General features: G+C 40.7%; 1 protein-coding gene across 3 annotated transcripts in view; it reads right to left on the minus strand.

The window, feature by feature from the left end:
- The window catches only part of LOC140484767 (glutamate receptor ionotropic, delta-1-like), an 843,252-nt gene that overhangs the window by 387,889 nt on the left and 442,988 nt on the right, over positions 1 to 12,375 (minus strand). For all 3 annotated transcript variants that reach the window (XM_072583588.1, XM_072583587.1, XM_072583590.1), the window contains exon 3: positions 5,907 to 6,191. In XM_072583588.1, the coding sequence (XP_072439689.1) occupies positions 5,907 to 6,191 (285 nt within the window). The remainder of the gene's footprint in view (positions 1 to 5,906; positions 6,192 to 12,375) is intronic.

The raw sequence follows: 12,375 nt of genomic DNA on the forward strand, positions 1-12,375 counted from the left end.
CCGGGGGAAGTACAGGCTGACATTCCTGTTTATATCTGTCAGCCAGGGCTCCTAATTGGATCAGATTAACAGCCCTAATCAGGGAACTCTTATTCTATGAGGTCCACGTGCCTGACCTCGTTACAATCACTACAAAGTGAATGGGCTACTCCTGCTTCTAGTCATAGCTCCAAAAACACACACACTGTCATTGACCAACAGCTCGACTCCTTTTGGTCTATCCAAGAGTTTATTGATCTTTATTTGAGACATTTCCTGCCCTGATGAGATTGAAATGCACAAAGATGAATCTTAATTAACTCAACCAGGTATGAAATGCAGTTAGCTGAATGCTTTCCTCATCGAAAGCTGCTTGCTAGGATTCCAGCTTTCTGTCAAGGACAGAAAAGATTTGCCCATTCAGCATTTTCTGTCTAATGTCTCCAGTTGTTAGCGTTCAGCAGTGCCCCTGCATTTACTTTTAAATCCTCGGTATTGATGCGTGTATAAATCCAAGTGAAATTTCTTTTAGTCAACGCTAAATGGAGTAGGATGAAAAAGCTACAAATTGAGGATAAGTCTGCTCTCTTATTTCCTAACTGCTCCACTTAAATTCTACTGTGACCATCTCGATTGATCCTACTGCATGTGTACACACAATAATCACATTTAAACTGCCTGTGCATCTTGCCTTCTCAAAATTTGATAACATATTTCTCTGCTTCTATTGCAAACAAATCAAAGCTCAATTTATCCGCTCCCTTACATACTCTCCAATGTTGCTGAATCCTAACCCTGCAGTACACACACCTAAAACAATTCCTGGAAACACAATTACAAACTAGAATCTAATAGAAAATGGATCACCCAACAATAATCCTTGGCCCTATAAACATATGTTCAAAAATATTTTGAGTCATATCTCCTTTATCTCCTTTTCTTCAACATTGGCTTCTTCAAGCTTTCCTCAGACTCCAAAGCCTCAATCTCGGCAACAGTTCCATTCTCCTTTCTGTAATGCTCCCAGTTCTGGGATATCCTTTCCAGAACACAGTAACTGGAATGGAGAGCAGTGGTCCATTATCACTGGCCAGGACCCAGGGGATGAGCTGTGCTAGTGTTTTGTGCAGAGTTGTCATTTCCTTGGATCGGTGCCTTTGGTGTACTCCCTGTATACAACCCAGCAGGCTCTCTGCATTGTATTTCTGATTTAAACAATAAACATGATGTTTGGTGAGGGACAGAGGTCAAAGGGTGAATTTGAATTACAACAAAATTCTTAGTGAATAATTTACAAAGTGAATTTGGTCAGATGACTTGATAAAATTGCATTCAATGTAATATTTAAGTTAACAAAGGGTTATATAACCTGAGGACTAGATACAGAATTATCAAAAAATTCCGTCAAATAGAATTTAGGACAATGTAATACTTTCACAGAACCTCAAATATCATAATCAAATCGTGCAAGTCATGTGATTTTTCTATCTGCCTGTTTGACACACAACTAAACTGTTCTTTTGTGTTGAATGCAGATTTACCATCAACAATGCTGCAAGAAGGTGGGTCAGGTATCTCTGCAAGTTGCTTGATCTTGGCATCCATTCTAAATGTCAATTTCATGAAGGTTTTTAAATTCCCTGAGTGGACTTATAAATTCAACAATACCGAAGGCATGTTGTGTTTGAACTGAATACAGGTCCAGGAGTTTAATATTTGCACATCCCATTTTGACTTCCACCTTTACTGTGCATTGGTCTCCAGTAAAATATGAGTATAATGGTATGGCACATCAATCCTGATGCTGTTAAAACAAATCAATGCTTTTCCCAAAGGTTCTTCTCCGATTCTAAGGGGCAAATTCTAACCTCACTAATTGAGTACAAAACTAGCATTGTGGAAATTGTGGCTGAAAATAGAAACCACATCAAGTATTATTCAAAACGGAACGTGCTGTTTGTGAAACTAAGATGATCATCAATGTCAATGATAGTTTTACATCCCAATATTCAAACATTGCTCTAAGACTCTTTGGAAAACAGCCCATTTACATTACTGAGCACAGCCAATGGAGCAATAAACTCCATATCCCGTTGTCACAAGAATCTACACTCTGTCACAGATGGAAATTGCATGTCAATCTAACACGGCCAATGAGAGGCGAAAAAAGACGCTATCTGTTCTGAATTTCTCTTCTATAATTCCTCTCTCTCCTGCAGGGAGTTCTAGATGGTGGGAAATGGTCCAGAATATAAAGGGGGAGGATGAGAGATGGACAGGAAACTGTTATCAAGCTCTGCCAATGCTGTTTTGCAGGTAGCCTCTTGGTGAAATGTGTATGTGGGACTGACAGTCGGGGTGTAGCTTAGAAGATAGTAGAATATTAGACAGTAGTTCCATCTTAGGTAAGTCTTTGCACTCACTTGTATCTCCCTCCTAACTCCATACCCAAGTTCCTACAGCTTGCTGGATTATCCTAACAACACACACGGTACCATGAACATTTGATACCATTATCGTAACACTCTGTTGTCACTCACCAGACAACTTTATAAAGGAACTTGCATTTATGAAACATTAAAATGCCTCTCACAAGCATACCTCAAAGCACATTAGCTTCAATGAATTGTTTTTCAATGGGGTGTTTAATTGGTGAACAGTGCAGCCATGTTGTATACTGTCAGATTTAATATGAAGGACCAGTGAATCAGATTCTGATGTAGTCAGTCGAGAACTACTATGGTGCTCTTTGAATGGTACCAGAGCTGAGCTGAACCTTCATGTAGAGACATGCCTTCTCCTCACAAGGATGATGTCTCCAACATCACAGCATTCCCTCAGTGCGGCACTGACAAACATTCAAAATTCAATTCTACACTGGGGCTTGACCCCACACATTTTGACTTAGAAACCAGAAAGCAGAGGTATATAAATTATTGGTTACCAAGGAGATTAAAGATTATTGAGATATCAGGGATTATCGGAAAATTAGGGATGGCAACAAATGCTACCAATGAACAACAGCTACGTCCCACATGTGAATTACAAAGAAATATAGGAATGTGGGGTTGAGGTTAAAATTAGAATGGCAGTGATCTTAACAACTGGCACACCAGGCTTGAAGGGCCGAGTGGTCTACGTGTGTGGCTTGTTCCATTTATATTGATCACGATAACCTTGCAGATACCACAATGACCATTGCCATTTCAAATATTACAAAAAAGTTAAAATTTCAGACCTGATTCTTTAATTATGTTACATTTACTTCTTCACACTCACCAATTTTTTGATATCCAAATTTATGAACTTGGGGAAAGATTAGGCCATTTAGCCCCTCAAGCCTGCTCTACCATCTACAAAGATCATGGCTGATCTGATTCTAACACAGAATCCACATCACCAATTACTCCTGATAACCTTTCACCCTTCCTTTTCTTAATTCAAATGCACTCATCGCTGCCTGAAAGAAACTGGAGGACCCTACTCCCTCTGTCTTTTCAGGAAGAGAGTTCTGGACCCACAATCCTCGGAGAAAAATGTTTGTGTTATCTGTTTGAAATGGGTGATCCCTGGGTTTTGATCAGTAACTTCTGTTTCTAGATTCTCTGATGGAGGAAACATCCTGCCCACACCCCTCTGATAGATCCCTTCAGGATCTTATCTGTTCAAATCAAGTCACCTCCGACTCTTCCACAACTCCAGTGAACAAATCTAACGTGTCCTTCCTTCAGACAACCCACCCATTCCTGGTATTAGGTCGGTAAATATAGTCTGGGAAAAATCCCAATCTGTGCACAATAAAACAATTTGAAATGAATTGAGGATCTGATCATCAAATGTTTACGTATATTACTGATCAATTAGAACCTTGCATTAAATAGTGTTAACATCACTTGAGCAATTTTTTGAATATGTAACATCAGGAATAAACAGCCACCACTTTAAATCCAGTCAAGTTAACCATCGAGATAAAATGGCTTAACTTTAAGTAATCCGACATCTTCGAGTATGCAAAAGCAACAGAGTTATTTTCCAGCTGGTTTGCTTACAGGATAGAATATTAGCCAGGAAACTCGAGAAAGTAAATGAGGACATAGAGAACTGTTTCCCACTGTTAACAGCTTCATATTCAGAACCAGACACACCCCTTAGAAAGACACATCGACTACATAATCCACTGACCTTGCAGCCTCCCTCCATTATTCTCTCTGATCATTATCATGACTCAAGTGTGTGGCATGATTGTTAAACTAAAATTATCCTCTTAACTGGGCACAGATTTGTCAGTTTCTGACAGTTATTCAAACAGAGCCTGAGTTCACAGGTTGATCCCTAAAGATTTCTGTGTGTGCTCTACAAAGGAATCCCTTCATCTAGCACTCTTTAATCTAACTCAGGCAGCAGTTCCAATCCCTGGCTGTTGATAACCCTCTGCATTTAGACTCAGCAACAAAGACCTGGGTCAACGTTCTCTAACAATTTACTGCTTACTCCATGACTCTCCGTGTAATTGGCTGCGATTGTGAACAAATCGAATCCTTGGGTTCCTCAGAATGGGAAGTGTAAAGGACTTTGCAGTTCTGCTCCCAGTCGGAGTGAGCCCTCCACCAGGGGCCACCAATCTTGTTGGACAGGCTGCCACTAGTCAGTGATGGTAAGGTACAATGATGAAGCCACATTGGTTAAAAGGAGCAGCTCACAATAATGCAAATGATTTTGATTGAGGAAAATGTTACTGAATCCAAATCAGGGTGCACTGTCCCCCTCATGTCCCTCCCCCACATATCATTTCCCTTCCTCTAACTTTAGGACTTCATGCTCTTAACACAGAAGCTAACACAGCAAGAGCAGACAGCAGAAACTAATTCAAACAGATGGTTAAAAAGTCAAATTACTCTCCCAGAGAGCTGCGCTGTGTGGTTCGTACCCTGGAATTGAACTCCATGACATAAAGTTCTGTATTTTTCAAAGAATGAACTGAAACTCTCTGTCTGAATTATATTCCTTCCTGAACATTTGAACAGAGGTTTTTGATTCATTTATTGTACAATTGGGCCAAATGCTGTCAAACAAGATCTGATTGGATTAGGATATCTAGTCGGCATAGATGAGTTGGACCGAAGAGTCTGATTCCATGCTGGACATCTCTATGACTCTATGACTGACTCTTCAGATCTCCTACTGTTCGACCAATCAATTTGGAGCATGGGCCTGATTTCAATTTGAATTGGCAGATTTTTAAATCAGATTTGCAGAGACAGCAAACAGATATTTTCCAAAAGGATTGGTGATGGCAGAGTCTGCCAAAGATCTTTGAGGGGAGGGTTGAATGGATCCTTCATGGCACCAACTCAAAGCAACATCAGTCAAGATGTCAGCTCCTTCTCACCCTGACCCTCCACACTCTTATATGGAGCACATTTACTGAATGAACACTTGGGGAGGTACAGAACAATTCAGGTGAAACGTTAAAGATTCCTAACAGGGTGATTTCCGATTTATGATTAGTTTTTGCCAGTGCAGCAGAATCATTTGAAATGAACAAAGAAATATTTTCTAAATTTGTGTTACAGTTTGATCAGACCTTGTAAAAGTTTCTGATGAATATTTTCAACACAAGTGTATGCGAGGAAGTGAATTTATATTATTCATGTAAGTGTTTAACATAAAACACAGAATGTTCAAAGTACAGATCCGATATTGAAGTGATTAAACTTTTAAAAGATTCTCCTATCTTTTTTTCATGAGCTGTAGAGTAAGCCTGACTATGTGCAAAGTAAGCTTTTAACACGAAATCGGAGCCCTGGATTGGGTTTGACTTTAAGGGATTATACAGATATCCATCCAATGTGAGTGGTTTGATTGTTCAAAGCGTTAACGTGCACCTGATATGAGGTTAGCCGCCACCCCTACACACACTCACTCACCGTAGTTACTGTCGTAGAAAACAATGAACTTTTGCCACCGAAGTTCGTTGACCAGTCGCAGCATGACATCACCAATTCGGACAGGAGGTCTGGCGGGCAGAGTGTACTCCTGTAGCTCAGGGTTACTGATGAGCTGGCAGGCGGTGCGAGGGGAACCAGCGTTGCTGCGTTGTACAAACAGGTGAGGAATGTGCATGGTATCTGTCAGCGACTGGAGAGCAGTGGCTGAGGGACAGCCAGTGGAGGAGACGAGGGCGAGAATTCCTTGAGTCATCAGGTCACAGGCTGAAAAGGAAAGCAAAAATGAACATTTTAGGGGCAGGGACATTAATATTTGTAACAATGCTTATGAGATTACAGTAAATGTTAAAAATCATACAACACCAGGTTATTGTCCAACAGGTTTATTTGGAAGCACTAGCTTTCGGAACATTACTCCTGGCTGTGACAACCACCTGGTGAAGGAGCAGCGCTCCAAAAGCTAGTGCTTCCAAATAAACCTGTTGGACTATAGCCCGGTGTTCTGTGATTTTTAACATTGTACACCCCAGTGCAACACTGGCTCCTCCAACTCATGACAACAGTAACTGTGGAGCTGGTCACAGGTCTCTGGCAGTGCCACTCTCAGTTCACAAGAGAAAGACCTTTGGTTTTTCTCTTCCCACTTATTCCAGACCAGATTAATAGCAAGAAATTACAGACTGCAGTTAATGATGAAAGTAGTTTGGAGAATCAGATCTTCATACTCTGCAAACTGCTTATAATTTAGTTATAATTGCAAGAGATTAATAACCTTACACAAGGGACCGTTGGGAAAACTGCACATGAAAATTAAAATGTCACACTGGCAAACTAGCTTACAGCTAAAATAATATTGTACCATATCGGCACAGAGAACATTGCTCTTTACCAAACCCCATGCTGACCCTGTCCTGGGAGTGTTTGATTTGGGGACAGTGTAGAGGAAGCTTTACTCTTTATTTTACCCTGTGATGGGACATGTATAGTGCCTTTCACAATTGGAGCTGAACATGTTATGGTTTACAACTATTGCAAAGCTGCACTGCTGTCCCACAGAGAAACCAAATTGAGCACAGCAAGGTTTCACAACCAGCAATTATAAAATTATTGGCTTCAATGATGTTAGTTGAAGGGTAACAGCCAGGACACAACATAGAGCTTCCCTGTTCTTCTTTAAACGATGCCATGAGAATTCCGACAGTCATCTGAGAGGGTACACACCACCTCAGACCAACATTTCACCTCAAAGATGCCATCTCCAACAATGCAGTACTCTCTCTGTATAGCATGAAATGCCAAACTAAAGATTAAAGACAGACTAAAACCTGCTGATGTTTCCAGTGTATGGCTCAAGTGTGGAACATTCCGAAGATGGCCATGATACTGAGATATACAGTTGAAATAAAGTGTTTGCCCCTCTCCTTTACATTTTCTTTTTAGTTATTCCTGTCCATCCAGAAGCAACTGATGTAGAAAGATAAGATTCTCTTAGAGTCATAGAGTCATAGAGATGTACAGCAATGCAAACAGACCCTTCAGTCAAATTTGTCCAAGCTGAACCAGGTATCCCAACCTAATCTAGTCCTATTTTCCAGCACTTGGCCCATATCCCTCAAAACCCTTCCGTTTAACATATGCACCCAAATGCCTTTTAAATGTTGCAAATATACCAGCCTCCACCACCTCCTCTGACTGTTCAGTCTATACACATACCACCCTCTCTAAGAAAGAGTTAACCCTTGAGTCCCTTTTATATCTTTCCCCTCTCACCCTAAACCTATGCCGTCTAGTTCTGAACTCCCCAACCCCAGGGAAAAGACTTCGTATATTTATCCTATTCATGCCCCTCATAATTTTGTAGACCTCTATAAGGTCACCCCTCAGCCTCCGACACTCCAGGGAAAACAGCTCCAGCCTGTTCAGCCTCTCCCTGTAGCTCAGATCCTCCAACCCTGGCAATATCCTTGTAAATCTTTTCTGAACCCTTTCAAGTTTTACAACATCTTTCCAATAGGAAGGAGACCAGAATTGAATTCAATATTCCAAAAGTGGCCTAACCAATGTCCTGTACAGCTGCAACATGACCTCCCAACTCCTGTACTCAATAGTCTGACCAATAAAGGAAAGCATACCAAACGCCTTCTTCACTATCCTATCTACCTGTGATTCTACTTCCAAGGAGCTATGAACCTGCATTCCAAGATCTCTTTGTTCAGCAACACTCCCTAGGACCTTACCATTAAGCGTATAAGTCCTGCTAAGATTTGCTTTCCCAAAATGCAGCACCTAGCATTTATCTGAATTAAACTCCATCTGCCACTTCTCAGCCCATTGGCCCATCTGATCAAGATTCCATTGTAATCTGAGGTAACCTTTGCTGTCCACTACACCTCCAATTTTGTTGTCACCTGCAAACTTACTCACTACACCCCTTATGCTCACATCCAAATAATTTATATAAATGATGAAAAGTAGTGGACCCAGCACCCATCCTCCAGTCTGACAAACAATCCTCCACCACCCTCTGTCCTCTACCTTTGAGCCAGTTCTGTATCCAAATGGCTAGTACTCCCTGTATCCCAAGAGATAACAAATTCCTCTCCATCTAAACCCTTAGCACAATGGTACTTTGGTCTGCAATGATAGTTTTCAAAGCAGTGAGGAAGATTGCCTTGTCTATTCTGACTGCCTCATCACTTAAACAAATGAGATAAAAATATAGAGAGCCAAAAAAACAGTTCTGAAATTGTCCCAAGCTTTTCCCTCCAGTACACTCGGCAGTAGGCTGTCCCAATTGCTGCTCACACATTCTGCCAACTGGCTCCCTGTCTATCGTCTCCCTTTCTATTGTCTCCCTCCCTATCGGCCCCCTGCCAATCAGCTCCCTCCCTGTTGGCTCTCTGCCAATCAGCTCCCTCCCTGTTGGCTCTCTGCCAATCAGCTCCCTCCCTATCGGCCCCCTGCCAATCAGCTCCCTCCCTGTTGGCTCTCTGCCAATCAGCTCTGTCTTTCTGGTTTGATTGAAGGCATGTTGTCCACTACGTTTGCTGCACGGTCTACATTTTCATCCTGGCCTCTATGTGTTTCACTCTCAGTCACACCGTGTATGACAATACATGAGGAAGCTACTCTGCCCATCTTCCCTGTGTTGTTATTATCTTAAAGAGCTGTCCATTTCACTCACACATCACACGTTTCTTGTTGTAGCCCTGCGGCTCATCAACACACGTCCCATAGTACCTGGGACACACTCAGCCACTTTATTCTGGAACTTAACAATGTGAAGACCGGTCTCCTCATTTTGATCAAATGGTCCAATGTGCTGAGAAGTGGCAGATGGAATTAATTTAGATAAATGTTAGGTGCTGCATTTTGCAAAAGCAAATCAGGGCAGGACTTATACACTTAATGGTAAGGTCCTAGGGACTGTTGCTGAACAAAGAGACCTTGGAGTGTAGGTTCATAGTTCTTTGAAAGTAGAACCGCAGGTAGATAGGATAGTGAAGAAGGTGGTTGGTATGCTTTCCTTTATTGGTCAGAGTATTGAGAACAGGATTTGGGCGATCATGTTGCTATTGTGCAAGACATTGATAAGGCCACTGTTGGAATATTGCATGCAGTTTGGCCTCCTTCTTTTTGGAAGGATGTTGTGAAACTTGAAATAGTTCAGGAAAGATTTACAAGGATGTTGCTAGGGTTGGAGGATCTGAGCTACAGGGAGAGGATGAATAGACTAGGGCTGTTTTCCCTGGAGCGTCGGAGGCTGGGGGGTGACCTTATAGAGGTTTATAAAATCATGAGGGGCATGGATAGGGTAAATAATCAAGGTCTTTTCCCTGGGGTGGGGGAGTCCAGCATAGGTTTAGGGTGAGATAGAAAAGATATAAAAGGGACCTAAGGGGCAACTTTTCAAACAAAGGGTGGCGTTTGTATGGAATGAGCTGCCAGAGGAAGTGGTGGAGACTGGTACAATTACAGCATTTAAAAGGCATCTGGATGGGTACATGAATAGGAAGGGTTTGGAGGGATATGGGCCGGGTGCTGGCAAACGGGACTAGAGTAGGTTAGGATATCTGGTCGGCATGGACGGGTTGGACTGAAGGGTCAGTTTCTGTGTTATACATCTCTATGACTCTATTAATTAAATGAAAACAAAAGGAGAAATAATGCTTTCTTATTTAATAAGAATCTAATAAATCTAAATGGTCTGATTTACCTACTCACACGCCAAAGAAAATAACTTCTCACTATTTGTTTGATTCAAACTCCTTCAGGTTTTGAACAGCTCAGTTAAGCCTTCACTTCCTCTTCTCTGTTTGATGGAGAAAAAACTGTTCCTCAAATCTGAGGAAGTGCCACTTGGCCTGAAACATTAACTCTGATTTCTCTCCATAGATGCCGCCAAACTCGCTGAGGTTTTCCAGCAATTTCTATTTTTGTTACAGTTCCTGTAATGTCTGAACATGAATAAAGTTTCTAACTCCAGTGTAATCCCATAAATAACCTCTCAAGTGACAAAAGCTACTGTGGATAATATCACTTCAACAAAGTGCTTGACTCTATAATTAAACAGGGCAAAGCATGTCAGAATTATTCCTAAATTATTGTACATTGTCCATTTGCAGTGAATGGCTGCATAAAGGAACACAGCTAATTCAGAGTAGTCAAGTAAAGTTGGCCACCAGCTGCTCTTGTGACCACAGGAGCAGTGCATTTAACAGAAATTAAAAGAGCAATTAATTTATTGCACTCTCGGCCTCCAATTCTGATTGTCACAGCCAAAATAAAAGTGTTTCACAGACTGAAAGGAATTGGAATAAACTATGCAGAAGGTAATTTCCAAAACTCTGTCTTTCTTTGGCCTAAGAAACTGTGAACAGTGAGATGGAGTATGATTTGTGACTTCTCATTCCCCGAAGGGAATGCTCCGAGTGGCTGAGGGTGCTTCACATAAAACACTATGCTGTACAATTATGCTGCATTTTAAATTCATTTTTACTACATTCGGGTGTAATTCCTTGTCTGTATTTTAATGCAGGAGTTAAACTTGCAAATCAATGTTTGTTAATATAGTTAGCATAGGACTTGTCCATGAATATGAGAAGGATTCTAACACAGTATAACTCTAACGCCTGTGGGAAATGACCTCTACAGCAGGGGTGGTCCTACCCCAGCTTTTTCCCATTCAGAAAATACAACAATACAGCACTGGAACAGTCCCTTTCACCCATGATTTGTATTGTTCCTTGGGTGGAATTATCATCTCATTGCTCTTTCATACAGGCAGAGGTCACAGGAAAAAGTTCAACCCCACTAGCTCACTGCACTGACAGTCAACAGTTATAAGATTTCCTCTTTTGGGACATGTTGCAAAATATAACAGAAGTGTGTGTACATCTACATATTGTCTAAATTAATGCAGCAATGTACATACATATTTATATATTGTATAAATTAATGCAGCAACATACATACATGTCTATATATTGTCTAAATTAATGCAGCAATGTACATACATATTTATATATTGTATAAAATAATGCAGCAATGTACATACATGTCTATATATTGTATAAATGAATCCAACAATGTACATATATGTCTATATATTATATAGATTAATCCAGCAGTGTACATACATGTCTTGCATCTGTACAGAAATCCATTATCGAGTCCTATGTATGAGAAAATGGTTTGTAATACATCCTGTCACCAGAGATGGTGCTAAATTACTTCAGTTCTGTGTGTCTCTGTATCTCTACTGCCAACATCATCTGCTTCAAAAATTGCCTTAAATTTGCTTAATTCTAATAAAAAGATAAATATCAAGGTATAGTATTTGAAATAACGACCGAAAATGTGTATTTAAATTAAGATGGAGTTCCCATTTGAGTATTATGATTCAATGATTACTGTCTTCTAACCAGGTATCACATGAATGCCTGGCTTGCTCATGAGGGGAAAAGTAATTAAAACTACTTCCATTCTCCAGCTGCACACTGTTGTCTCTACCACATCCCACGTCAGTTTGTTGCCAGTTCATTTACAGATGCTGATGGATTATGATTCGCATGAGGTTAAGGACATGCAGTCACCATTAATCCTGATGAGAAATAGATTACTTCACATCTGGAGAACCATGTACAGTTTCATTCTCCTTATCTAAGAAAGGATATAAATGTGTTAGAAGTTGTTCAGAGGAGGCTCACTAGATTGATATCTGCGATGGGGTATGATCTGATCATAAAATTGTACAGACTGGACCCATGTCTCCTGGCCTGACTGATCCTGAGAGGACTGGACAGAATCAATGCTGAAAGGATTTTTTTTCTCTCTTATGGAGGCTAGCATGAAGGGTCATAGTTTAACAATAAGCTTCACACCTTTAAGATGGAAATTAGGAGAATTTTCTTTTCTCTCAGAGGGCTGTGGGTTTTAGGAACTCTTC

This window comes from Chiloscyllium punctatum, chromosome 13 (assembly GCF_047496795.1).
Source record: "Chiloscyllium punctatum isolate Juve2018m chromosome 13, sChiPun1.3, whole genome shotgun sequence".
Taxonomy (NCBI): domain Eukaryota; kingdom Metazoa; phylum Chordata; class Chondrichthyes; order Orectolobiformes; family Hemiscylliidae; genus Chiloscyllium; species Chiloscyllium punctatum.